This window comes from Xiphophorus hellerii, chromosome 4, assembly GCF_003331165.1.
Source record: "Xiphophorus hellerii strain 12219 chromosome 4, Xiphophorus_hellerii-4.1, whole genome shotgun sequence".
Classification (NCBI taxonomy): Eukaryota; Metazoa; Chordata; class Actinopteri; order Cyprinodontiformes; family Poeciliidae; genus Xiphophorus; species Xiphophorus hellerii.
The window spans coordinates 17,995,637-18,021,295 of NC_045675.1; the positions used below are offsets into that span (position 1 = coordinate 17,995,637).

Genomic DNA, 25,659 nt, shown 5'->3' on the forward strand with positions numbered 1-25,659 from the left:
GACACACAGTTGTGTCCAAACTTTTGGTCTGTACTGTATATATATTTACTTTTCTTGAGTTACATTCTTCAAAATTTAAACCATAAAAAATACACAAAACCCAATCAATATTTTTTACATACTAATAAAAACATTTTAAGTTTATTTTGGCACTAGTGGCCTTTATTTATCAGTAGCTTGACAGGGAAAGGGGCAGAGTGAGAAGAGTACATGCAGCAAACGGTCCCGGACTGGGAACTGAACCTGGGTCAGCTGCGCCGAGAGCTGCAGTGTTTGTATGTGGTGCATTTGCTCTACCACTGATCCACCTGCGGCCTCCACAGAAACATTATTTTGATGATCTCGTCAGAAAATAGAATCCGACCACCTGCAGCATGTGAACGATACACAGGACTGCATGTTGGTTAAATATGACAAAAATAAAACAGTCAAACATGATTCCCTTAGCTTCTTTTTTAATATGTTGTATATATAGATGGTTCATCCATACACCAACCAAAAGCTTGAGACCTTCACGATAAGTTGAATTGTACATGCTTCAACGATGTATCCAACGGCACATCCAGTGCTGACAAACACTTGTCCTATTAGCCATACTGAACACCAAAAGCATCCTCTCGTCCTGAAATTGTGTGCAACTGATTCCCTCCAACCAGATGCATTTGTTAATCAGCTGTTAACACCTGCAAAGTAACAAAGTTACAGCCTGTATTCTCCCATTCTTAAATAGTCTTGAATTTAAAAAAAAAAAAAAATTTGCAGTCTGATACAGAAGGCTAGAAGACCTGAACAATATGAAAGTGCTAGTCATTAATTTACAGAGATCAGGCATCACATAGTGCTATGAATTATCCAATATGCTACATATGAATACAGCTGTTGATACCTTACAAAAGCCTCTGGTCGTTTTTCAAGGCTACTTGAAAAATCAATAACCTTGGCTTGTATGTACATAAACGTGAGTGTTTGTTTATGCCGAAAGATTCGCAGATTTCACCACTACCAGAGGTATAATCTTATCGTGGCCCCTTGGCCACAGCGATAATGAAATATTTAGTCCCATTATCAATTCTAGCAGATAATCAACCCCCCTCCCCCTTTATTTGTTTCAGTGGGAAGAAAATACAAAGGAGCTGCTGTCTCAGGGGCTCCAGCGGACAGCGTTGTTCAGAGCTTCTTCTCTTGCATCGTGCTCAAGTTCTTGGTTTGGTTTCCTGAGCCATCGGTTGCATTTTAGTTGCTTTTCCCCCCACATCTTCTGGTGCTATTTCCCATTTGACAGATTGAAGAATGACTCAGAAGAACCAGTTCTGGAACCACTATTTAAGGGAACAACACAAGCTTTTTTTTTTTTTTCACTTCACTACAATCAGTCACAGAGTAATAAAAAAAAGTAGAATAGATGACTCAATTCATTCCTGGAGCTGTGCCCCCAAAGTTGAAAGTAGATGGCACCACCGGCGCTGTGAACTTGTAGCCGCCGTGTTTCTCGATCATTTTGGACTCTGGAAGAAGATGGAAAGCAACAGGGATTTGAAAATAGAAGAAATGTTCCAGTTTTATTTTTCTTTCTTTAAAATCTCTCATTTTCCCATGCGAAAAAATTAAGTAATTTCTGTAGGAACAGAAGTATTTCCTTTACTACTCTGCAGTTCTTAAGTCATTTAGTTTTCCAGTGCTCTCTACTGCCCCCTTTCACCGCCTCTGAATATGTTTAGTACTTGCTTTTAAGAAACACCATGAAAAGCTTAAGACATAACACACAGTGTTATGTTTTAACAGGGACACAGACTAAAATTTCCGTTTATAATATATACAGATTTGCAATTTGACATGTTTATAATAAAACTTAAAGGTTTCAACCAATTTTAAAATGTCAGACTTTGTCATTCCCATACATGTTGGAAAAAAAAGAAGAAAAAAAAAGGCATGATTCAGGTGTGTAATATTGTTCCATTTCTACATCTATTCAGCTCTAAAGTCTGCTGCAGGAAAATGTAAAATAGATTGGTTTGTTATCTGTTATGCCTTTATTTTTCCTTACATAGGAAAAAAAGCTAATACAGTCTAAAGTCCAAAAATTGGTAAAATTGCCCTTTTTTGGAGTGAGTGTACTGCCATTTCTGACCACTTTGATAAAATCTTAAATCTCGGGTGTGTGCTGTGGTGGCGCAGGGGGTTAGCACGCCCCACGTTTGGAGGCCTTAGTCCTCGACGCGGACGTCGCAGGTTCGACTCCCGGTCCCGACGACCTTTGCCGCATGTCTTCCCCTCACCCTCCTTCCTGTCTGCCTACTGTTGAAAAAATACGAGCCACTAGCGCTGCAAAAACTCTTTGAAGACAAAAAAAAACAACTTAAATCTCAAGATAAACCCCAGAAAATGAAAAAAAACCAACATTTTCTGATTTTTTTTCTTTTCTATAAACAACCAATGAAGTGTATACACTCAAAAGCCTCATATTTATACCCAGCCTTTAAAATAAATTCCATACCTTTACAGAGTGCATTGGAATGCATTAGATTTGAGTTGTGACAATTCTGATCACTTTTTTGTGTTTAAATAGCAGCATTTTACCTTCTTATCTTTGTTTTCCCATTAATATTAATGCAATAAATAAAGAAAAAAAGCAAAGCGAAAGAAAGAAGCAGTGCATAAATCATTTTATTTTCAGAGTTGAACACAGTTTTGGAATTTATTTAGGCTTAGGTGGCGCTCACCGTGTGCCGCCCGCCTCTGGTCTGCGAGCGTGCCGATTTCCAGAAGCTGTTTGCGCTGCTCCTCGTCGAGGGTTTGCGTTAGCGCCTGGTACCATGCGGGGTCGCGGCTCTGGATATCTGCATCAAGAGACGGGTCACAGACGGTTGAGCCCCACAGCTGCTGACTGCTACTAACACTGACAGATGACAGGCGGGCCTCTTACTCTGTAGTATGGCTTTAAAGATCTGATACTCGTCCACTAGATTATCCTCATCATCTACAGATGTAGTGTAGCCCTCGAGTGCCGTCTCCTCGGCGTCGTCCTCCTCCCAGTCCTCGTCGTCTCCGTCCTCTCCCGCGTGCTTTGCCAGCATCTCCAGATACTCCTGTCCCTCCTCGTCGATGTCGTCCTCGTCGCTTCCCAGCTCCGCTACACAAAGTTAAAAAACAAAATCCATTTAGGATGCACTCGATTTACCCAGAAGCAAAACTCTGAATAAGGCTGGCGCAACAGAGAAAACACGCACCGTTTTCATCCTCTTCTTCCCCGTCTTCGTCTTCGTCGTCATCTTCGTTCTCGTGTTCCGCTCGACAGGCGTACGCCCTCTTCAGGCCGCTGAACAAAAGGATGGCTGCGGGAAGAAGCTGCCCGCCCACCTGGTTGATGGCCTGAGGTCTGTGATCGAGGTCGATGAGAGCGCAGAGGCCCAGGATGCACATCTTCCTGTCATGGAGGCTGGTAAACAGGAAGAGTTAAAGTTATATCATCAGAAAATGTAAAACAAAAACAAACAAACAGAAAAAAAACATCATCAGTAAACATTTAAAATTTCTGGCTCTTCATTTTCATTTCAAACAGACTTGAAGGAGAGTAGCAGGAAATGGCAACGTTAAGCTCATACCCGAGGAAACAGTCGACATCTTTAAGCCACTGGGTAATGAAGTGGTTGGTGATTGGTTCAGTGCTGTTGGGGAAGCGGAGATTCTCCAGAGTGTTGAGGAGGAGGGGCGGGCTGTAATAGAGAGCAGCGATGGCCACCTGCAGGCACATGGTCCGCAGCTCGCTGGTCTTCACCTCCCGCGTCAGGCGCTCCAACGCCGTGCCGACAAACAGGGGAACAACCTGCAGCAAGGAGGAAGTCATGTTTGAACAATCTACGGCTAGACTTTTAACGGTAATACCGACATCTTAGTAGCTCATCTATGTGAAACGTAAAGGCCTGACCTGATCAATGCCGCGACCTTTGCACTGCAGGATGATCACCTCCAACATCTTGGCAGCGTGGCACTCTGGATCTTCACCTGGATCACCCGTCAGGACCTGCACCAATCACAAAGAGGGATTCATCTCTATGGTCAGTCATCAAGGTAACTTAAAAATAACCTTTTATTTAATTGTATGGTTTCAACTGCATTTTTGCATACCTTTGGCAGTATTGAATGGCATGAAATTTTATCAGGTTGATGATCATTTTTGGGTGAATGTTAAATTTTTCACCTCTTTTGTTCCAAATTCTTAGAGAAATTTGTATCTCTTCTACATTTAAACAGCATTTTCTTTGTATTTCCTGACTCTGAAATCTCTTCAAACTAATATATTTTATTGTGTAAAAAGATATTTTTCCTATTCACCAGAACCAACATTTCATGCGTCAACATTTCAGAAGATTCATGAATTTGTTAGATCTGGTAAATATTGACATTTCTGGTAGAATTAATAACAACAATATTTTGCATGTAATATTTCCACCGACGTTTACCTTCTTGCACATGCTGTAGATAATCTCCAGGTATTTGGTGTCTGAGAGAAGTGTGTCTGTATCCACTGTGACGTAGTTGTGAAGTAGAGGCATCATATCTAGTAAATATTATGTAAATTAGTTTACAGCATTTAGAAGTCTTAATTTGACATTGAACATATTTCACTTCTACGATGAGACTCCAAGCTTTCGTCGGTGTCTGTACCTGTAAAGTAATCAAACCCGTCTTGCTGGAAGACTTCGTACACAAGTGGAAGAAGCTGCCACATCTGTGGCGACACCTGCTGGCAGGTCAGGCTGTGAGCCAGGGACAAGATCTCCTCGTAAAACTCTGAGAACAACGGAGCCAGGAGTTTAAGGGTCATTTGGTTACCATTAGGTTTCCATAGTTCGACATGCAGGTGCAACGTGAGCCACTTGTGCTTACCTAGAACGTGCTGCTGCAGCACCGTGCCGATCACCTGCAGACAGATGCCCTCCAGCTGCTGGGTGATCTGCAGCAACGCAAGTTAGAGGCAATAAGCATTTTATCCAGAAAAACAAGATACATGGATAAATGTCATGTACCTCTTCGTCAATTAGACTTAAATTGAAAGACCTTATAACCTTATCCTAAGCAGCATTTCTATGAAAGTAATGTCAGACAATTCTGAAATCATCTCTGAAATTTGAATTTGTCTTTGAAAATGTTTTATTTTCCTTAATTTAAAGTTAAACAACTTTGGTGGAATTATTTTTAAAACTGATCAGAGCTAAAAGAGCTTGCTGCATAATACTGCAACATACATGGATATTAATGGAAAGTTGAGTGGAAGGACAAACGGTGGAACAGATTGTGACAGGCTTAATACAATAAGCCTGTCACAACATGAATTTGATTTCCATTCAGATAAATATTTTTGAAGGGAATTTTTTTTAAAATTTATTTTATTTTATTTTACAGAGACGTTGTAATCGATTTTATTTACAGTTTCGTTTGTGTGTGGTTTTTTATTTATTGCTTTATTTGGTTGTGTTTTATTAAATTTATTAGTGAGACTAAACTTTCATTAATAAGCTACTATCAAAATATTAACTGAAAATTGTCTCAAAATAAATATTGTTTTTTGCTATAATTTCTGGGACAATTTTTTTTATCCAGTAAAAACCCGTTCTTGTGACAGGTATTAGTATAACTAGAAGCAGCGACGTCTTCACATGCGTAAATCGCACCAATTTACTTCATCCAATGTGAAAAAATGCACAACAAAAAGGTTGGATTCCTATTCTCAGGTATGGAGCCATTATGCAATCAAAGCCTCAAACGGGATGGTCAATCTGTTTGGAGTGCTTTGACTTCAAGCATCAGCAGTGCATCAGCAGACATGGTGGCAAAGTGCCCCGGCACTATTTCTAGCGTCTGCCTCAGCCTGTGAGTCATTCAGAACATGGAGAGAGCAGAGCCTGTTCCCAGGAGTTGGTGGGTGGCGCAACTGTGTTGGCAGGAACCCTGCAGCAGAGCGGAACCCGTTTCCCATCATGAAGTGGCGTGAAGCGGAGCGGTCAGGACAGTAGTGCGCGCGCATGTGTGTGTGGGTTTGCGCTGAGGCTGCTCACCTCTTTGTGGTCCTCCACCACACTTAGCAACGTGTCGATGGTGTTGAGGATGCCCATGGCCGTCACCGCTTTATCATCGCCTCCCTCCTCATCAGGCCCCGTCTGAATCACCTGGTTGAACGTCATTGCCTGTGAAAGAGCAAGCACATTTATATCACAGGGAGACACACAGCAGATTGGTTTCTCTTTGTATTGTTTATATTTTGTCTGAACCAAGTCTTCAATAAAATGATACTGTTTAAAAAAATTAAAAAATTCTGGTCATTTATATCATCAGCTCTTACCAAGTGCTGTGTCATCTCCACGGCTATTGGGGTGACCTCCTCGCTGTATTCGCAGATCATCTTTTGTATGACGTTGGTGAGGTCATCATTCTCCGTTTCCCTGACGATGTGCAGGAGAGCCTGCATCACCGGTCGAATGTAGGGAGCGATGTATTCTTTGGCTGACAAAACAAAATATAGATCAATGTGTTCTTCGTTTTTTTTTTATTTATTTAAGTTAAACCAAGTCTGTTATGCCTCACCTTTCTCCTGGTTGCTGATGAGAACCTGCAGAGCGATGGCGGCCTCCACCTTCACCGGCATCTCATTGTCATTGATGAGGCAGTTTCGGGTCAACTCCAGGGCGGTCTGCAGGTTCTGATCGCTTTTGAACTTCACCTCGCAGAAGTAATGCAGCACCCAGCAAGCCTTTTAAGAAACGGATATCAGGATAACGTGGTATGATGAGCTGGAAGTCCAGCCGCGCTGAGGCTTTATTAAAAGGAAATGGTAATCCGGTGCTCCACACTCACTCTGGCTCTCATGTAGCCTAGTTCACTGCGGAACAGGGGGAAGACGTGATTCTGCAGCATAAACTCCATCTGGTCTTTGTAGATCTTTTTCTGTGCAAGAAAGAATTATACAAATTAAGCACAATAAAATCTTTGATTAAAATTTGATTTAAAAAAAAAAAAGCTACTGTGAAACAGCTAAACATGAAAGCATCAGAATACTCGTTTTGTAAATACTAAAAGGTGACTGCTGCAACTAGAAAGGTCTAGGATGTCATTAGCGACCGTGCGACCCCGGCCCACTCTGCGCCTCTCTTCCCCTGGCTTTGTTGTGAAAGTATTTGCTTGACAAGGGGCTGCTAGCTGTGCTTCCTTTCTCCCGAGTCATTTTCCTTCCTTCTGTACCTCGCACACAAAGCGGTACGGACATGTGCGCCATGTTGGAGAAAATGCAACGCTTTCACTGTGAAGCGAATCCCAAACAAAGCCGTCTCCCACAACATAACAAGACAGTGTTATGGAAGGGTCTTTTTTGTTCCCCATACGCTCTGGAGGAGGAACACTCAAACTAATTTCTTTTTAACTGCCATCTGGAGAAAGTGACAGATTTCCACCAGCAATTCATGATGGTGTGATACAGAACAGAATTGAGGGGGGGGTTTTACTGAAGCAGAGGTGAAGTGGTTCGTTTTCTCAATGTCAAAATGGCAAGAAAATCTATGTTATGTAAATAATCAGCCAAAACAGCAATATTAATATCGGATATTAGCTCAAATTTGCACATTGATGCATCTCTACCAAATACAAATCTTCAAGATACAAGCTGTGTGTTCAAACTGTAATTTAGATGCACTTTAGGGACAATTTAGATAATGATTTTACTCATGTTAATGTTTCAAACCAAAATATAAAGTTGGTCATTTCAAATGATTCTAAAGAGAGGATCATTTAGCATAACAAAAAAAATAACAATACACACGGGTATTAAATGGCATAGATAGAAGACATCAACTTTGAAAGTTTTCGTGCACAGCTTACTTTCAGCAAGATTTCAGCCAGAGAGCCTATCATATGCAGGGCCCCGTCCTTTTTCCTGGGGTCCGAATTGGGATCGGTGAGAATCTGGTAGCAGAAGCCCATTGTTTTTTGCAGTACCTTAAAAAGAGCAACAACCAGAATCATTTCTTTAGCTCAGAATATGAATTATAAAGTAGACAGAAATAGAATCTGCGCCTCTTAAAATTTAGATTCAACGCACTTCTTTCCTCTTGTTGCAGGCAGTGAAGAGCAGCGTCTGGGCGGCCGTGGTTGGAGAGATGAAGTCCTCGAACACGTCTAACAGAAGACGACATGTTAGATAAGCTGTTAGTCATTACATTCGTGCTCAATTGCTTTCGGATGACGGGCGAGGAGGGAATTCCTCACCGAACTTCATGCGGATGTACTCGTACGGATCCTCCTGCCAAAGCTCCTCGTCGGAATCTGTGTAACACATGAGGGGGAAAACCACATCCTGAATGATGCCCTGAAAAACAAGAGCAACAGCCACAGGTTTAGCCCAACACAAGCCAGAATTTTTAGCAAAAGAACTTTAGTAAAGCAAGTGTCACGACACAATTTGCATGCATAGAACAGAACACTACATGCAACGACACTAAAACTTAGAGAGTGTGGTGGAGAAATTGTCATGATTATTAACAAAACAATAGAGTTAACTGCAGTGACAAAGACTAGCTCACTGCAAAGACCTTGTTTATGGGATGCCTAAATAAGCCACACTAGTACCTGGATGTGTGGTTTGAGGTTTTTCCACGTCAAAGCGTGTGCTATTCCTTGATTGATGTAGTTAAGCGTCTGTTGGAGAACTCTGGGAGCAACGTATTGCTTTTCCTTGTACTGGTATAAGACTTTCAGCAACACCTATAACACACAAGCACAAAAAACCACCGAGACTTAACTTCACCAGGCTTTTACACGGTAAAGTTTAATTTAGCTGTTTGCAGTTTGACATTCTACCTGCTGGGCAGCCGCTGCGTACTCCTTCAGGAACAGTTCAGCAAACTCTGCATACTCTTTGGTTGTGTTACCGGGACTTCCGTACCTGCAGACGAGATTTGGGGAATAATTCTGCTTTCCTTTAGATTTCCTTTTAAATCAAACGGTTGTGGGATTTTTTTTTTTTTACCTCTCAAACAGTCGAGCCAAGATGTGAAGGGCCCATTTCTTGCATTTCCACCAAGGCAGCTCTGGTCGCTCATCTTCGTCGATTTGCATCGTCTCCTGCATAGATCACATCAAGAGAGTGTGTTCACAAAAGATTTAAAAACAGGGCTCCCGCAGGTTTCACCAACACAAATTCAATACCTTTTAAGACCATTAGCAGTGAAATTTAAGACTTTTATCATGACAAAAATGTAGAAAAGAACATTTTATATAGTAGCAGTGACAGTATTGTTTAGCCCACAATGAAAGCAGCATTGTACAGGTTGGAGACAGAAGTGAAGAAGAATGTCGCCCAGCCAACAGGTGAAAAATGTACACTTTATCCATGATAGACGCAAGAAGCTCTCTAGCCAGCTAGCTAGTTTGTGGTAGCTACAGCCGCCGTGAGTCACGGAACGCAATGTTTGCACATGACTTAAACGTTATTTTTAATAAATTTAAGACTTTTTAAATACCTTCATTTTAGGTAAGCAAATTTAAGACTTTTTAAAGATGCAGACACCCCATGTAAAATAAACATAAAAAAAGACAGAAAATAGTAGACTTGATTTTTTTAACATTGTATTAAAGGTGTTCTGAGCTTACTGGGGGAACGTCTCTGTCCACAACTGTCTTCAGGATCTCCATCCACTCTGTCAAAATCTGTCTGTTGATGAGCTCCAGTGGGAGATTATACTAGGGGGAAACAACACACTGATTTTAACATAAAGTCCCATCACAAGAGCAAAAACTGACTTCAAGTCAACATCATTTGTGGTGGTAAAACTCAGATCCAATGTGTACCTGAAAGAGAGCGTAGAGGATTTTGAAGATCTGTTTCTGAATGAGGACAGATTCGTTTGAGTGGTCCTGGAGCAGCTGGATGAAGCGGTCCTTAAGCATGGGCATGAAGATGTGCATGGCTGCCACCAGAGGCTGCCTCTCTTCTGGTTTCTTATATCTGAGTCAAACATGAGAGTGGTGTTAATTCTGCCACAAAACATGGTGAGAGAGAGAGAACAGAAGACATCCAGGATGAAGAGCCAGGACTCACTCGTAGTTTTTGACGAGTTGGTAGAGGCAAAGCAGGATGCCCAGCCAGGCTAAACTGTTGTCCGACTGCAGGTAGAAGCCGATCTTGTCCACGATGCTCGTCCACTTCCCAGGGTAGTCGTGCTTGATGATGTGGTGAATACATGTTGTCAGCTGGACTCTGGTGGAGCCAATTTAGAAAGCGACAAAATATGAGGCGCGAACGGGAAGGGAAAGATGGATGCATGACAAAAATAAAAAAAATCTGAGCTCCTTTAGCTTAACTGAGCCAGCAGGGTTTGTGGTTACCTGATGCGCTCAGGGGACTGGATGATTGCCTCTACTATGTTGTCTCGGATGAACTGCCTGTCTTCCTCTGGGATGTTATTAACGGGTGGCTCTGTGCCAGCAACTTCTCCATCACTCCAGTGCTGGATGATTTTGTTCTTTAGGTAAATCACACCTAAAATAAGAAGTAGCACAACGCTCAGGCCTTCTTATCACTTCCAAATTAAATAAATCTGACAAAAACCACCAGATCCTACTTCACTTTGTGTCTAAACTGTAGAAATAAACTCTCCCCTATCTGAGTGGTTTTGAATGTAACACCAACATGAGCTCGCGTCGCCTCTACAGTGTGCGGCTGCATGACACACGGGGAGAGGCATTTGACAAAGCAGAGATGAGAAAGCAGACGTCAGAGTGCTGACACAAATGTCTCCACCGCTGGTGATCATAATCCGGCCCATCAAGGCTGACAAAGCATAAAACCCCCATCGGACACCCCCCTTCTATTCACCTCCAACCAGTACAGCACAAAACACTCGTTCAAGTAGTCACCAATGTTGTGATGTTTTCATATGAAAGCAAGATAAAGACTTGGGAATAGCCAGGAGTTTAATGTGAGTCAGCTTTCACTGTTTTAATATAATAATAACCCTTATGAAGGGGGGAAACTCCCAGACAAATCTAATCTGTTTGTAATTTGGTACACAGGTAATTTACTACATATGAACGTTGCTGTATTAGAGCTTTACCTTAAAAGTAGAGCTACGAATGTGTGAGAATTAGAAAAATGAACCAGTTTGACCTGACAACTGTTAAACATGTATTCTTCTCCCCATTTAGTAACATGTGACTGAATCAAAACAAGTTCTATTTAGCAACAGTGTGTGTGTACACAACTTCAGGAATGCCCTTTAACCTCATAAAAGCAGGCATGACTCATTTGTCATTTGTCAATGCTAATGGATCCTAATTAAACTTGTACACTGGTCTATGCTCGAATAAAAACATTAATAGTCAAAAGTTAACATTTCAGTAAAGAGGAAATTCAATTTGAAAACAAAATAAAACAACTAATCACTATAGCTCTTATGTTCCAGAGCCCTGATCAAATTATAAAAACTTGCTGTAAGCACAGTTGCTAGGCAAATACTTCAGGATTTTACAGTGGCAATTTAATCCTTAATCATTTCATAAATATGTGTATGAAATTTCATTATGGCATGCGGTACATAGTTACTGAAGGGTATTTACAACACGTGCAGCGCTGGCTTTTGTTTACTGTAAAACAGTCAACAAGATGAAGCCTCACCTGCTTGCCTGACCGGCAAATCCAGCTGATCAGACATGGTGACACGCAGCAGAGTGGACATGAAGTTCACCTGGGTGTGAGCCTGCAAGTATTTTCAAAAACAATCGATTATGGTCAGACATGCGATCTTAAAAATAATACAGACTTTAGTTATACAGCCCAGCATTTCTGACTTTGCAGTTTGAATTTTTCCAAAGCAACTTGGGTGAGAGTACCAAAAAAGGCAAGTGGGATATGTGAAACAAAGGCATTTGAATGGTTATACTTGCTTAAACTGTTACTGAGCAACTAAAAACAAAAACAGAATACACTCCGTTAGCTGAGCGTTGAAAGACTTTTGCATACATATACAAAAAAGTAAAAGTAATTTGTATCTTAAATTGTACAGTATTAACAAATTAGTAAAAACAAATGAAGCAACTATTTGAGTTGAATAAATTCTAACTCTGCTGAAAAGAAATTTTCCAAAACATTACACATCCTTTAGCACAAAAAAGAAAAAGTTATTTCACCAAGTACATTTCTGCATAAGAGCAAAAGGCTGTTATGCTTTAAACAGCACTGATGCATGAATGGGACAAAATAAGTACGTGAGCACAAGTACAGTGGTATGCCAAGCTCTTTGCAACAAACACAACCCAACAAGTGTCAGTAAACTCTTTCAGTGTCTCTGCAGCGACTCTTTGTCTATCCGTCTTTGGACTCTAATCGACTAAATCCCAAATCTTCCCCTCATAAAGGCCTGCAGTTTGTTATTTTTTTAAATGATTCATTTGATTTGATTTCTGGAGGTCTTAAACCTTAGGCCCCAGCTTTGGGAGCCACTAGTTAAATGCACCAAAAAAAAATGACCACTAGCAGTATTTCATGAAAAAAGTCTAAGTGTAGGAATGGACATCACAATCCATACATTTATTCTGATCTCTGCAGACATTTTATTTAAACATAGTCCCAATAGGCTGAGCTGGAAGACAACACTATTCTCTCTACTCTGCCATTCAAGTGAACTATCGATGCATATGTGGGTGTAGGGAGAAAAAAAACTTGCCCTGAGCACAGCCAAAAATATACTTGAGATGTTTGAGTAAGTAGAGCAAAACACGAACATTTGTCATCATCTCCGTTATTGTTTTGGATAGAAATCACAAAACTGTATTGTGGCACACCTGCGAAACTAAAGCAAAACAAGCCAATAAGGGAAATTAGAACTAAGATTTTGATTCAAGCATGATTTTGTAAACTGATTCTATTTTTTATAGTGGGATCTTTCAAAATTGCCAAGATGTTTTTGCAAAACACAGAGGAAACAAATCATATGGAAACTGTTAAACCCATAGTCATTGGCATTTTAATTTCTCAGAAAAATAAAAGGATTCCTCATACTTATGACATAAATATAACTATTTTTACATTCCAATTGTTTACATTATAAGTTTTAAATCCACTGGTGTTTCTAATAATTTTCCCCTTTGCTGTTAAAAAATATTAAAAGACTAATTTGTTACTGGAGCTATTAAATGTGAGGAATATTTTATGACAACAGTTTTCTGTACATTTCAGGGGATTTGTGGACTATTCCTTTTTGTCACCATCTTTCAAGTCAGTTTTCTTCCCATTGCTCTGATCATAATTAAAAACTTAAAGATTATCAAACTATATAAAGACCAAGTGGGTACTCTTAAAAGGCCAGTGTGTTTTCTAGAATGTTTCGCCTAATTAAGTAATTACTGGGTGAGGACCTGGTAGTCATCATTATTAATAATGAAAATTCAATAACCACTACAGTCTGTGATGGGCGTTGGTATTATCTGCCATCTGTAAGTCATTTAGGCAGATAAAGACTCAACTTCTACTCCAAGTTATGGTGCGTCGTCACTACATCCTTTTTAAACAGCATAATGAGACAAACACAACTATGTTTTTAAAGCAGGGTATTTACATAAAGCCTAAGGGCAGACAACGAACTAAGTTGGTGGACTTTAAATCTGAGCTTCCGCGTGTTTGCTTGATATATAAAGCAAACACGCGACCTCGACCTGTTCGCCACTAACGTGATTAAAGAAAGTAAAATAAACATCTGATTGATTGTGAACTGTGTCGTTTCCGTTATCTAAAGCAACATTGTGTACAGATCCGAGCATATCACAGTGACACGTGAGCAGAAGAGGCAGCTATGTAGCGGAGCTAGCTGATATTAGCCGCACAGCTACTCTTCCTCCTCCTGATGCCCAAGATTAGGAATTATCCAAGAACTCCTACTGCTTTACTTGTTACCAGATAACCCAGAGGTATGGGTTTGAGCTTATGTGGGCTCTGACACGGTTTTAGCTGTATCAAAACAGGACGTAGCTGAAGAAATTGCCCGTACACCTCACCAGAACTGGTTAGCTTGTTTAGCATTAGCAACACAGCTGGCTTCAGATGAAGCTAATAGCGGTTACTGACATCGCCATTAAAAAAAAAAAACCTTCCTAGTTAGGGCTTGTAGTGATACGCTGACAACACATACACCCGTGGTAATACACAGTACACGATCCGACAAAGATTTCGCGCTTGATATATCAAGCTAGGGGCAGCAGAGCCCGGTGTGCGTGATGGCTGCATCTTTATGTTTGTGATCGGCCGAGGCCCGAGTTCAGAACCGCGCCACAATCTTCACATCACCGCGAACAGCTAACCTCAACTTTTTACCTCGTTCAGCTGTCGCTCCGCGGCCTCCCGCAGGTTGGGGTCCATCGTCCCCCGAAGGGCCTCGACCAAAGACTCGGGATCCATCGCGAAAACTCTGTTTGCGGCTCGGATTTTAATATTTCAGAGGTCTGTCAGTTCCCAGTCACTGCGCACATGGACGCACGGCTCTCCGGTTACCCGGCGCGAAAGGAAGCAGTGAATGAAGTACCCGGATAGATCAGCGCCAAATTTGTGCTACACGAACATCCGGCTGCAGCTGCACCACTGTGGGAGTTGTAGTTTAGACACCGGCTGCTATTAATTCTGTTTTCTTATAATTTTTTGCTTACAACTAAACGTTATCTGAGACATTTTAAAGTCTGCAATATTTATCTATTTCTAAATAGCCCATAAAAAATAATTGTCATTTCATAAAAACATAACAAGCGGGCTAGTTTCCATTGAAATACGTAGAGATAATTTTATTTTTATTATATTTTTTGTATTAGGACAATTCATTAAATTAACTGTAGCATGACCCTGAGGTGGGTATTTTACTTATACACAAAACAACGATGCACTTGTGATTTTATTATTCATCAATTGGAGCTTTATAACAATATTTTGTTTTTTCTTAGTACATTTTGTAATCATTTTTATTTTTTCTTATTTTCTGCTCCCTTTTTATCGCTCCTTTACATCTTTGTAATTGCATGTTGTCATATACACATCTCTTCATATTGGAATTTATAACATACTGTCACCTTGTGCTACTTATCCGACATGTTTAGCAGGAAATATATACTGAATATTTTTATGTTTTTCTCCTTTATTTCCATACTTTTTATATCTTCAGAGGTGTGTTTTTTTTGTTTGTTTGTTTTCTTTGTTTTGGTTGTCTTATTTCTCTCTTTATGGATTATTCTCCCACAAATAAATTGGAACTGGATTTAAGTAAGGCCCATTTTCCAAGCAATTCTGAGAAAATAAGGGTTACAAACTTCCATCAAGATGAGTTGTCATGGTTGATTCTTCAAACAATATCAGACGTTCTTTTGTAATAGTGGCTCCAAAAATCTTTATCTACCATAGCAGCAATGAAACATTTTTCTGATAAAAAGCTGTGTCTCTGTTGTTGGAATTTCAACTGCTTCCTTCAAACAACAACCTCGGGGTATTTTAGGTTGAATGACTTCCTTTTCATCACTAAAATCTTTTATTGGATGTCACTTTGGCTTATGAAAAAGCATGTGGGGAAACTCTTGAAGTATTTTCTAGATGTCAAATTAAATAATAACATAATATAACTGTGGCTGCACAGTGGCGCAGTTGGTAGCACTGTTGCCTTGCAGCAAGAAGGTCCTGGGTTCGATTCCCGGCCGGGGTCTTTCTGCATGGAGTTTGCATGTTCTCCCTGTGCATGCGTGGGTTCTCTCCGGGTACTCCGGCTTCCTCCCACAGTCCAAAAACATGACTGTTAGGTTAATTGGTCTATCTAAATTCTCCCTAGGGGTGTGTGTGTGTGTGCATGGTTGTTTGTCCTGTATGTCTTTGTGTTGCCCTGCGACAGACTGGCGACCTGTCCAGGGTGTACCCCGCCTCCCGCCTGGAACGTAGCTGGAGATAGGCACCAGCAACCCTCCCGACCCCATTAGGGACAAGGGTGAACAGAAAATGGATGGATGGATGGACATAATTTGCCATTATTCTAATATATTCCTAGAGTACTTGCTAGATTTTTTGGAACCTGTGGTATGGTAGGATTTGTAAAAACCTTAAAATAAAGGCATCTATTATTGCTGTAGTACAATCTCACCAAAATACATATAAAAGAATAGAATAAAAATATTCTGTATTGTCAATAAAGGAAGTGGGAGCAGGCATATTCACACAGTGGTAAATAATCTACACATAAGAGCCTACACAGTAAGGTAAAATTAAATTGCCTTCTGCTTTTAATACTTAGTACAATCTCTTACTGCCATTGAAAATATTTATATTGCAATTACATGAAGTCATGTATTTGGATTCAGGCAAAAGTTATTTTTACTTTTCAGATACACAAATATCTATTGTCAAACATGTAAAATAGACTAAAAGTGGGACAAAATGAAAACAAATTTTGGATCTTTCCTTCCTATCTAACCACAAATATTCAAATTAAATCCCCGTAATGAACTTTTATCCTTTGATTTTTGAAAGTTCCCGATTTTCAGAGGACGTTTAAACATGATGAACTTATTTATGCTGTAAGTTCAGCTATATTTCTGCAGGGGGCGCTACTGTTGGTAGTTGGGGATTTGCAGCTCGACGTGTGGAGGTAAAAGGTCACTCTGTCTAACGTGTCATCAGACTGTCACCGTGCCGGGGTTGCTGCTGATTCACCCATCCATATACTGAGCACCTACCTTCGTAACAACTGTAAAAAATAAAAAAAAATGGCCAAAAAGCGGAGAGATGTACAAGACTCGGACAATTTGTCCTCATCGGCGCAGACGGAAGTGAAGTCTGGCGACAGAGACTCTCAGCTTCTGAAAGGTAAGTTCTCTAAAGAGGCTAACTGTTGACCTGAGAGGAAAGGGGGATTGAATACCTATCGGCAATACAAATTAGGCAACACACTGGGCTTCGGTCTTCTTATTTACACGAACATCGGTCAGTATTGAAGAGCAGGAGCTAAAGTTAGCCACAGCGAGCTAGTGAAAAATTACCCTCGAGCGATGACTTCGATGGTTAGCATGATACCGTCAAATATAGTAACAGTTAAACAGGGAAACATACTTCTGTCTTTTCAAAATAGCAACCCGGGACAGCAACATTAAAATCACACGACATAATAAAGTTTTACCTCCTATGATTAGATAAATAGTTTACGATATTCGTCGGACCATCGTTGATCCTTAGGGGCAGTTAACTCTAATTTAGTCCTGGGAAATCTACAGACATTTGTCATGAAAACAAACCGGAAACTAATCAAAGGAAGTATGTTTATTACTCGAGTTAGTGCTCCGATTCTTGGTTACAATTTTAGACATTGCTGGAATGCAATGTCTAAAATTGCCGAAAACATATTTGTTTACGTGAATTGAGTGAATATGTAAATTATAGGTCATTTAATTTAGACCTGTACATTATATCAAGTTGTAATGGTCTAAGGCTAAGCAGTATTAAAATTGCAACAGGTGCCAGAGTTGCACTGCCTGTCGGGTCATGATACTCCCACTGCCATGCATTCATGTCTTTTACACATCTGTTAACATCTGTTAATTTTTCCACCTGATTCTAGCCATCATACATTTTTTATGAGTTTGATTAAACAGAAGAATGCTAAAAGGTTTTCAAAATAACATGCCATCTTGAGAAAGTCATTAAATAGTTGTATCTTTCCTGAAGCTCGATTTAATGAGCTGTGACACCAGCAGCAGGAGTCTGTCCCACATGAAAACCAGAGTTTCTTTAGGGGCCTCAAACAGTGATCCAAAAGGCATAAACAAATGACTCAAAACTCCCGAGGAGCAGGATTATCTGGTTTTTACAATAACTATCATTTTCTTTTCTCACAGAGGCTCAACAAAGTATAGGAGGCTCAACACGCATGTCTCTGCTAATTCTGGCATCAATATTTGCCTGCTCTGCCTCAGTCATGTACTTGGTCTACAGGAACTTCCCAGAACTTCAAGAGTAAGTTGCTGTTTGGTTTAGCAAATTTTAAACGGGTTATGTGTGGGGGGTGGCAGCATCAGACGTTGTACCTTTTAGTGTGAGTCACTATTATTATTAATAATAATACTCTGTTGCTTTAATACTTTACTGTTGAATACAATCAGTTTATTCTAGTTGAGAGGCTTGCTTTCACTGAGAGCAAGCCTCAGAAATAATCTTTTGATTGAAATGCTCAGTCCTTTTTTTCCTGACCACTGCGGATTTTGTAAATGAGTTTTAAGAGAGCTTCAGATTTAAATATGAAATTTTACTAATAACATGATCAGACTTTGTTTACACTGGGGAAACAGTAAGCAAAACTTAAAGTTAAAATGAACTTGTCAGCTCCAACAGCAGAACATCTGTCAAAACATGAGCAATAGAACTGATGACTTATTACAGGTAAATTAAAAACTATATGTAACCCTCCTTGCTTGGTTGTTTGTCATCTTCTAGAATGACACAGAATGAAACACATTTCACAATTTGACTTCTGACTGCATGCTAGTGGCCCCACAGCTTCACCAGCATTCCTCAGAATTCTTTATCTTTCTTTATTTTTTTTTTTGATGTGATTATATAGTTTTTAAAACAGTTGACAATTTCTCAAAAATAAAACAAAACATTCTTATTCCAAAAATAACATCCAACAACACAAAACAGTAAAATAACAGACAACTGCCATAGCAGTTAACAGTTACAATATTCACAAAACACATCTTTTAAAAAAAGAAAATATTGATTAATTTATACTTTGAACCCATCTAGTGTGACACAGAATGAAACGCTCTTCACAATGTGACTTCTGACTGCATGCAAGTGGCCCCACAGCTGAAAAATAAAAGACACAGTTGGTGTCGTGAGTGGTCAGCCACAAACACCAACTCATAGGGTCATATTTTTCCAGCCCAACCACTTTACAACTTTACAAATTATATTCGTAGATGTTAAAAGTTCTTACAGCATTTTGTTAATTGTTGAACTAGAAAAATATGACCCTCAGTAAAAAAACAAAAAAAACAAAACATAGTGAAGAGCTGCTTCACTCGCACCTACCTCCACCAGCATTCCTCAGAATTCTGGTGGGGGAAGCCGCGAAAGTGCCTGAAGGACCCGTTGCATGCAGTTACTCATCACATCACTAGGTGGTTCTAAACATATGCATCGATTAAAAATCTCATTATAAATACATGCTATTATTATTATTATTTTGGGTCAAATTCACATACAGGTACATACACACTTTTCTCTCTGTAACATATAGCTGCATCATACTTTAGTCATACTTCCTCACCTTTTACTTTTACCTCAAAACTATCGAGTGTTTAAAACATGTCATGTTTAGAGGAGTAGCAGTGCTAAAGGAAGGACTCTGCTGTTTATCTGAGAATACATGATTAGAATTTTATGCTTGTTTTATTCTGAATTGCAATTGTCTTTTTTTTATACAGTGATGAAATGGAAAAAATCAAGATCCCTAAAGACATGGATGATGCCAAAGCTTTAGGAACAGTGTTGTCCAAATATAAGGACACCTACTACACCCAGGTGTTGGTGGCATATTTTGCAACATATATTTTGTATCCTTAAATAGAAAAAAAAATCCCTTTTTGATTAATGAATTTTGGTTTGTTTTTTTGGCATTTAATCATTAATTTTGATTCAATTTTGTTTTGAACTTGGTGTAATATTGTTAGGCATGGCTGTTCTCTGATTTTTTCCCCCTACTATTGCTTTTCACTGTATAGAAAGTGTTTCAGTGTGTTTGTAGAGGAGTTCACCTTAACACTTGAGTCAGCCTCCAGACGTTTGCTATCCCTGGATCAATCTTCCTCAGCATCCTGTCTGGCTACCTTTACCCTTTCCCTTTGGCTCTTTTCTTAGTCTGCTTGGTGAGTAGAAAAGCTGTGGAAAATGAATTTGAAACAAGCCCTGCATAGTAACAAATACATCTATGCAAGAATATGCACATCCAGGATGATCAATGTTTTTTTTTTATTACTTTATTGTATTTCTACAAAGTATTAACTGAACATAAAAATCCATCGGATCATGCAGTTTTTTTGCCAAGCAAAATACTTTTTCAGAAAGACTTATTAACATGGTTTAAATTTAAATTATATAACTAGTGAGATTAAACATTGTTGCTGCTATATAGACTTCCTTAAATTTATTCAATTATTATTATTATTATTACAAAGTTTCTGACTTAGTTCAGCACATGAATGTGCCACTACTGGTTTTATTGTTTTCTCTTGCAACACAAGAGAAAACAACACTTTCGTCTTGCAACACTTTCAGTTTTCTATATTCTAATGATCTGTGTGAAAACTGTTTTGCAAAAAATTATTCATAAATGTGTTCATAGTAGCAAGGGTTGTGGTTAGAGCGTGAAAACCCAAAACCCTCAGCGTCATCTTTGGAACTTCTTGGTGTGGTTTCTAAATAACTGCACAACTGCTGCTTGATGTTAAGTAAGCTAAGTATACAGCTGCTAGTTGGAGAGAGACATTATTCTAATCTGCTGTTTATTTGTTCATTTAAGGTTGTTTTTCAGTTTATGATTTTTAACTAGTGTGTGGCCTCTTTCCCTTTTATGTTTTAATATGTCGTCATTTTTCACATGACGACATATGTAACTTCTATTCTTCTGGCAGTGTTCTGGACTTGGAGCTTCCTTCTGCTATATGTTGTCATATCTGGTGGGCCGACCGGTGGTCTACAAATACCTCACAGAGAAAGCACAAAAATGGTCCCAGCAGGTAATGATTCATAATAACATTTACTTGTGCTTTTAGCGGAATTCTGAAGACATAGAAACAAAATTAAAAAAACAAAGTTAAACTGAAATTACACTTTTGTAATTTTTTGAATTAATGACTAGTCTATGAATCAAGCAGTCATAGCTCTAGACAAATATAATGAAGCTGTTGCGTTTTTTTTTTCTTTATGTTGATTGTACTATGAATGTTTTGAAAAGTTACATTTTTCTGGTAATGTTTTACTGAGGTAGGACTAAGTTTCTTCTTTTTTCTTTACTTGTTGGCAGGTTGACAAACATAGAGATCATTTAATCAATTACATCATCTTCCTGAGGATAACCCCCTTTCTTCCAAACTGGTTCATTAACATCACCTCTCCGGTCATCAACGTGCCTTTGGGGGTGTTCTTTGTCGGAACCTTCCTCGGTAACATCCTTTGTGCTTTCTATTTCATTTTCCTTTTGGTGAGATTGGTTGTTCCTCACTCGCTTGTGTTTACCCCGACTGCTTGACAGGAGTGGCGCCGCCGTCCTTCGTAGCGATCAATGCTGGAACAACGCTGTACAAGCTCACCACAGCCGGCGAGGCCGTGTCCTGGAACTCCCTGGCCGTGCTCGGCATCCTCGCCGTTCTCTCCATCTTGCCCGTCTGCTTCCAGAAAAAGCTGCAGCAGAAACTCGAGTAAAACTCTTCGAACACCTCAGCATCTTCTTCGCCGACTGACCCTACGGTTCCCTTTGGTCGGCTCAGGACCTCAGCCGTCACACTGTAACTGCTTTTGCGTCAGTCTCGTGCACAGCTGCTGGAGTGCCGTTCGTGGAGAAGTCATAACAAGCACTGACCACAAAATGCATGCTGTGGTGGATTTCTTTCTTCTTTTTTTTTTTGCTCATGCTAAGCAACATGTAAACTACTTCTGTGCAGAATTATTTTCTGTGACTCATGTTGCTGATTCTGGCACAGTTTGTAAATAAGAAATGAGATTTATTTGTTTTTATTTAAGGCACTGCTTATTTTTTATTCTTTCCAGACAAGTACAGGTGCTATTGGTAGGATCCTTTCATGGTCTTGCTGCTGTGCACAGGTTGTTATTCTGTCTGCAGCAGTGCCATTAGTATCTTATTGAAACTGTAGTGAACATCCACCTTTAAAGTCACCAGAGCAATGGTTGGCTATCTCTAGCTGAATAACACCTTCCAAACGGTCAAGTCTTTAAATTCTATTAATATTTATTTGAACATTTTTGTGTCTGGTTTTATCTCAGTTGTCTGTACCACCACAGCAATAATGTGACACTGTTCTGTTTTGATTTTATTTTTTAATGCTTAATCTTTTGAGGTTAAAATGGATGTTCTAACTAAAATTGTGCCTGGATTCACTGCCACACTTTTCCCTTTTTAACCTCTATTTTAATATAGGCAGCCTAAAGAAGGACTTTGCTTTTTTCCCCAAACATGCTCAAGGTTAATGTTTCATTTCCTGAGAAGATTTCCAGGGATTGATACTCTTCTGTTATCTTTAACTTATTCAAAGTAAATATTAATGAGAGGGGGTTTGTTAGAGCTATTAAGAGGCCTGTATTTGTATGCTTAAAAACACTATTGACTTTGAAAATGGAATTTATGCATTTGGTCAGGGAAATCAATAAATTATGATTAATGCAATCCTATCCCTTTTTCCTATGTAGTCAAAAACTTCTAACTTCATATTTCTCGCAAATGCTGATTCTCCTAAAAAAAAAAAATAACGCAGGTACATTTTGATTGCTATTACAGTGACTTTTTCTACAGAGTCCCATTACCAACCTCAGACTGAATATTTATTTGTTCTTAATGGTATTTTATTCCTAAGAAAGTAGATAATTTTTGTCATCCCCTTTTTCATTTTTTTTTAATTGCAGTATTATTCTGTGCTGAATAGTGAAGTCCTTCTGTTTCTGTAACAACCGGATAAGTTTCTTTCTGTCCAGACTAAGCTTTTTTTAATTCACCAATTAAAATGTTTTTACTTTGCAATTAAACTGCTGTCTGTAAAAAGAGCATGTTTGTTTTTTTGTAGATGCTTGATGTTGAATTTCTCAAGTATGAGGTTTTAATGGATGGGTTAGTTCTTTGTGATCATAAAACATCAAGTTCTCTTGAATGACAATGTTTTTCTTTCACATCTCAATTATTGTTTGCTTTGCTTCAAATTTGAAAAAAAAAACAAAAAACCCTTTAAATAGAACAAGAGATTCCACACAATTAAAGTGTGAATAGTGCCACCAAGTGGTGATGATTGGTTATTCAGGCCATTCTTTCATAATAGTTCACTGGCAGAGCAGGGATTTTAGATTCCTAAAAATTTGGCAATAGACAGTTTCGGGTTATTTTAATTGATATTACGAAAATGTGCAGATCAGAGCCCCTCCTGCGTAGCAGAAATAATTTGGTCCTATGTCTAGATATTTTAGAAAACGACTAAATTTTAGTTATTCTTATTAATAACTACAATAAGAATGCCTATCTGTATATCAGCAACCCTTTGATTTTGACATCCTCTTCAGAAATAAAAGAATATAGCAAAAATATACTCTGCAGCCTTTGTTTGTTTAAAATAATGAGTGCTTATATACTCAATAATAATTGGGGACCTCTGTTAGCGTGTTCTGAAAGCTGAAAATGTTGCCACTGCTAGACATATGATCTAGCAGACCATCAATTCAAAAACGTTTGAATTGATGGTCATGAACATTAATTCAAACGTTACCCAAGCATTTCACAGAAATATTCTTTCTTTAATATTCACAAGTTCCTACATGTATTTAGGTTTCACATTTATTTCAAATGCATATATGTTTACTAAGACACTTAGGTTAACCTTAGGTATTTAATCTTTACTTAGAAGAAAATTTATTTGAGACAATTACTCATGTAAATTAAGTTTGTTCGTTAATTTAGAAGGTAATGTTAGAAATCTAATTCAATTCTAATTTTAAAGCTTGTGCATTTGAATTAGAGCTTTTAATTTGAAGGGTGTTTTATTTTGAAGGAGGCTTTAGCGGATGTGTGCGGATCGGCTGTGCCTACTGCGGGTTCAGCAGCTAAATATGAGTGCAGATTTTCGAGCCTCGCAGTAGCTTCTCACACGTAATGGCCAGGAGAAATCACTTTTCCGAGTTACTTTAATATGCTCGGTGTTCCAGGTGTGAGGGCATCACCGGACCAGTCTCAAAATGACCACCGGTTTCAGCTCCGGTTCCTCCCGGTTCGCAGATTATTTTGTGATCTGCGGACTCGACACCGAAAGCGGGCTGGAACCCGACGAACTGTCCGGTAAGCCTATTAGCCGTTGGGATAAAATGTCGTGTTGATGCTGGGCGAAATAAGGAAAAACTAGATGGTTAAACATGTGTTCCTACAATATTTATTTTCCTTTTGGGGCTCTTTGTTTTCTGTTGTACTCACTCTTGTTTATTTGTGTGTTTTTAATATGTAATGTCGGCTGTTGAGGTGAAAGCGAATCGAGTATAATAACGCTGGGCCTAGTTTACCTTCCCTCCGCCTGTTTGTTTGTAACGCTCGATTAGGATCGACGGGATTACTGACTGGTTATTCCTCTTTATCTCATTTTAATTCAGTGGTTGTCCTTAACCTCCTCTCTGTCCGTGTTGGGGTGTGTTGTAATAAACATTTAAAGTGGGAAACACTCAGCTTCAAATGCACTTTAGAGCGGAGTACGTATATTTAACAGTTATGTGCTTGTTACAATTACGTAAAGAGAATACATGAAAATAGTCATGCACACATGACGTAGTTCAGACTGTCAGATGTCCCCTACACAATACCAGCATCCACCAGAGACTCACTGTACTTGTAACATTTTAAAAAGGGCACACCCTTCCATTCATAAACAACGACATAAATAGCTTAAATGCCTAATCTTAGCACAATAGTCCGTCACACATCTGTTTTTTCCCCCCGGATGGGCCCCTTTTGTTGTTGTTTTTTTTTTCCTCAGCAAAAGTATTGTGATTGAAAGAGACCTCTGCAGCATATAGCTTGGGAGCTGAAGTGATAGGATACAAGTAATTGAGACTTTCAAGGGAAAATCTTCACCTAGGCCTCCCACTGTGAATAAGATTTGATGGCATTTGTTATGCTGTAGGGGGGACACTTTGGTGCCATGGCAAGTGATTAGTTTAAATGCAACGAAGTGTGACGTGAGTGGCCAACACTGTGTACAAGTGATTGGCACATTGGTGTGTGATGACCAGGACGGTGATGTCAGGGCCGACATGTGGTATTAAATCACCAGATCTCAGCTCAACTGACATGCAGGACTGATGATTGCCTCAGAAATCAAAACACAAACCGAGAAAACACCTTTTTGTTGCCTGTTGACAATGAAACAGACCCGAAGCACTGTCAGTACTTTAGACAACAACTGTGCTAGTGTGCAGCAACAAATTTAACTAAACATTTTGAATTCAACGATACCTTTGACATAAGAAGTCTAATCACTGTTTTCAAATTTAAATACAGCACTTTATATTTTGTGCCTCAGTTAACAAAGTCTGCTTTGGGAAGTTTTTAGGTCTGTTAATTTCCTTTAAGTGTTTTTACTGTTTTATGACATTAAACTTTGTAAGATGTACCAGGCTTTTTAGTGCTAATGTCAGGGTTTCCCACTCTAATGCCAGTGTTAACAATACTTTATGGGGAAACCCTGAATGCTTAAGAACTAAACACCGGTCTACTGACCTCAGATTATATCTTTAAGATTATATTTGCATTCAAATGTCCCATTATGCTTATTAATACTGAAACTTCTTGTTCTGGTTTGTAAAAACGACTCTTTTCAACTTAAAACGGGTAACAACTG

General features: G+C 39.2%; 3 protein-coding genes across 5 annotated transcripts in view; 2 read left to right on the top strand and 1 right to left on the bottom strand.

The window, feature by feature from the left end:
- Positions 1-435: 435 nt before the first annotated feature.
- On the bottom strand, positions 436-14,559 carry ipo7 (importin 7). Its single transcript, XM_032560584.1, has 25 exons — positions 14,354-14,559; positions 11,663-11,744; positions 10,375-10,528; positions 10,088-10,246; positions 9,838-9,994; positions 9,640-9,729; positions 9,017-9,111; positions 8,848-8,932; positions 8,617-8,751; positions 8,257-8,356; positions 8,090-8,166; positions 7,870-7,986; positions 6,853-6,942; positions 6,583-6,748; positions 6,341-6,501; positions 6,057-6,185; positions 4,888-4,954; positions 4,666-4,791; positions 4,461-4,558; positions 3,926-4,021; positions 3,603-3,823; positions 3,228-3,436; positions 2,924-3,130; positions 2,721-2,837; positions 436-1,505 (listed from the first exon to the last, which is right to left on the bottom strand). Exons 1-25 carry the CDS (start codon positions 14,435-14,437, stop codon positions 1,408-1,410), a joined length of 3,120 nt encoding a protein of 1,039 aa, XP_032416475.1. The 5' UTR covers positions 14,438-14,559; the 3' UTR covers positions 436-1,407.
- A 2,083-nt stretch (positions 14,560-16,642) lies between these two features.
- tmem41b (transmembrane protein 41B) lies at positions 16,643-22,938 on the top strand. The gene is made up of 7 exons (XM_032561366.1): positions 16,643-16,870; positions 17,896-18,013; positions 19,486-19,614; positions 19,833-19,926; positions 20,692-20,796; positions 21,084-21,222; positions 21,312-22,938. The coding sequence occupies exons 1-7, from the start codon at positions 16,771-16,773 to the stop codon at positions 21,479-21,481; spliced, it is 855 nt and encodes a 284-aa protein (XP_032417257.1). The 5' UTR covers positions 16,643-16,770; the 3' UTR covers positions 21,482-22,938.
- Positions 22,939-23,845: 907 nt separating this feature from the next.
- The window catches only part of dennd5a (DENN/MADD domain containing 5A), a 33,124-nt gene continuing 31,310 nt past the window's right edge, over positions 23,846-25,659 (top strand). For 2 of the 3 annotated variants that reach the window (XM_032560022.1, XM_032560023.1), the window contains exon 1: positions 23,854-24,110. In XM_032560022.1, coding sequence (XP_032415913.1) covers positions 24,011-24,110 — 100 coding nt within the window. In that variant the 5' untranslated portion in view covers positions 23,854-24,010. Of the gene's footprint in view, positions 24,111-25,659 lie in introns of all 3 variants that reach the window. The other variant, XM_032560024.1, reaches the window with a different exon arrangement.

What these genes read in the sequence shown, in the direction of transcription:
- ipo7 (XM_032560584.1), bottom strand. Translation starts at nt 14,437, where the DNA reads ATGGATCCCGAGTCTTTGGTCGAGGCCCTTCGGGGGACGATGGACCCC. An exon ending in CAGTCCCCTGAGCGCATCAG is followed by an intron (nt 10,247 to 10,374) that starts GTAACCACAAAC and finishes TGGCTCCACCAG; the next exon opens with AGTCCAGCTGACAACATGTA. An exon ending in GATGTCGACTGTTTCCTCGG is followed by an intron (nt 3,437 to 3,602) that starts GTATGAGCTTAA and finishes CCTGTTTACCAG; the next exon opens with CCTCCATGACAGGAAGATGT.
- tmem41b (XM_032561366.1), top strand. Translation starts at nt 16,771, where the DNA reads ATGGCCAAAAAGCGGAGAGATGTACAAGACTCGGACAATTTGTCCTCA. An exon ending in CACAAAAATGGTCCCAGCAG is followed by an intron (nt 20,797 to 21,083) that starts GTAATGATTCAT and finishes ACTTGTTGGCAG; the next exon opens with GTTGACAAACATAGAGATCA. An exon ending in CTTTGTCGGAACCTTCCTCG is followed by an intron (nt 21,223 to 21,311) that starts GTAACATCCTTT and finishes ACTGCTTGACAG; the next exon opens with GAGTGGCGCCGCCGTCCTTC.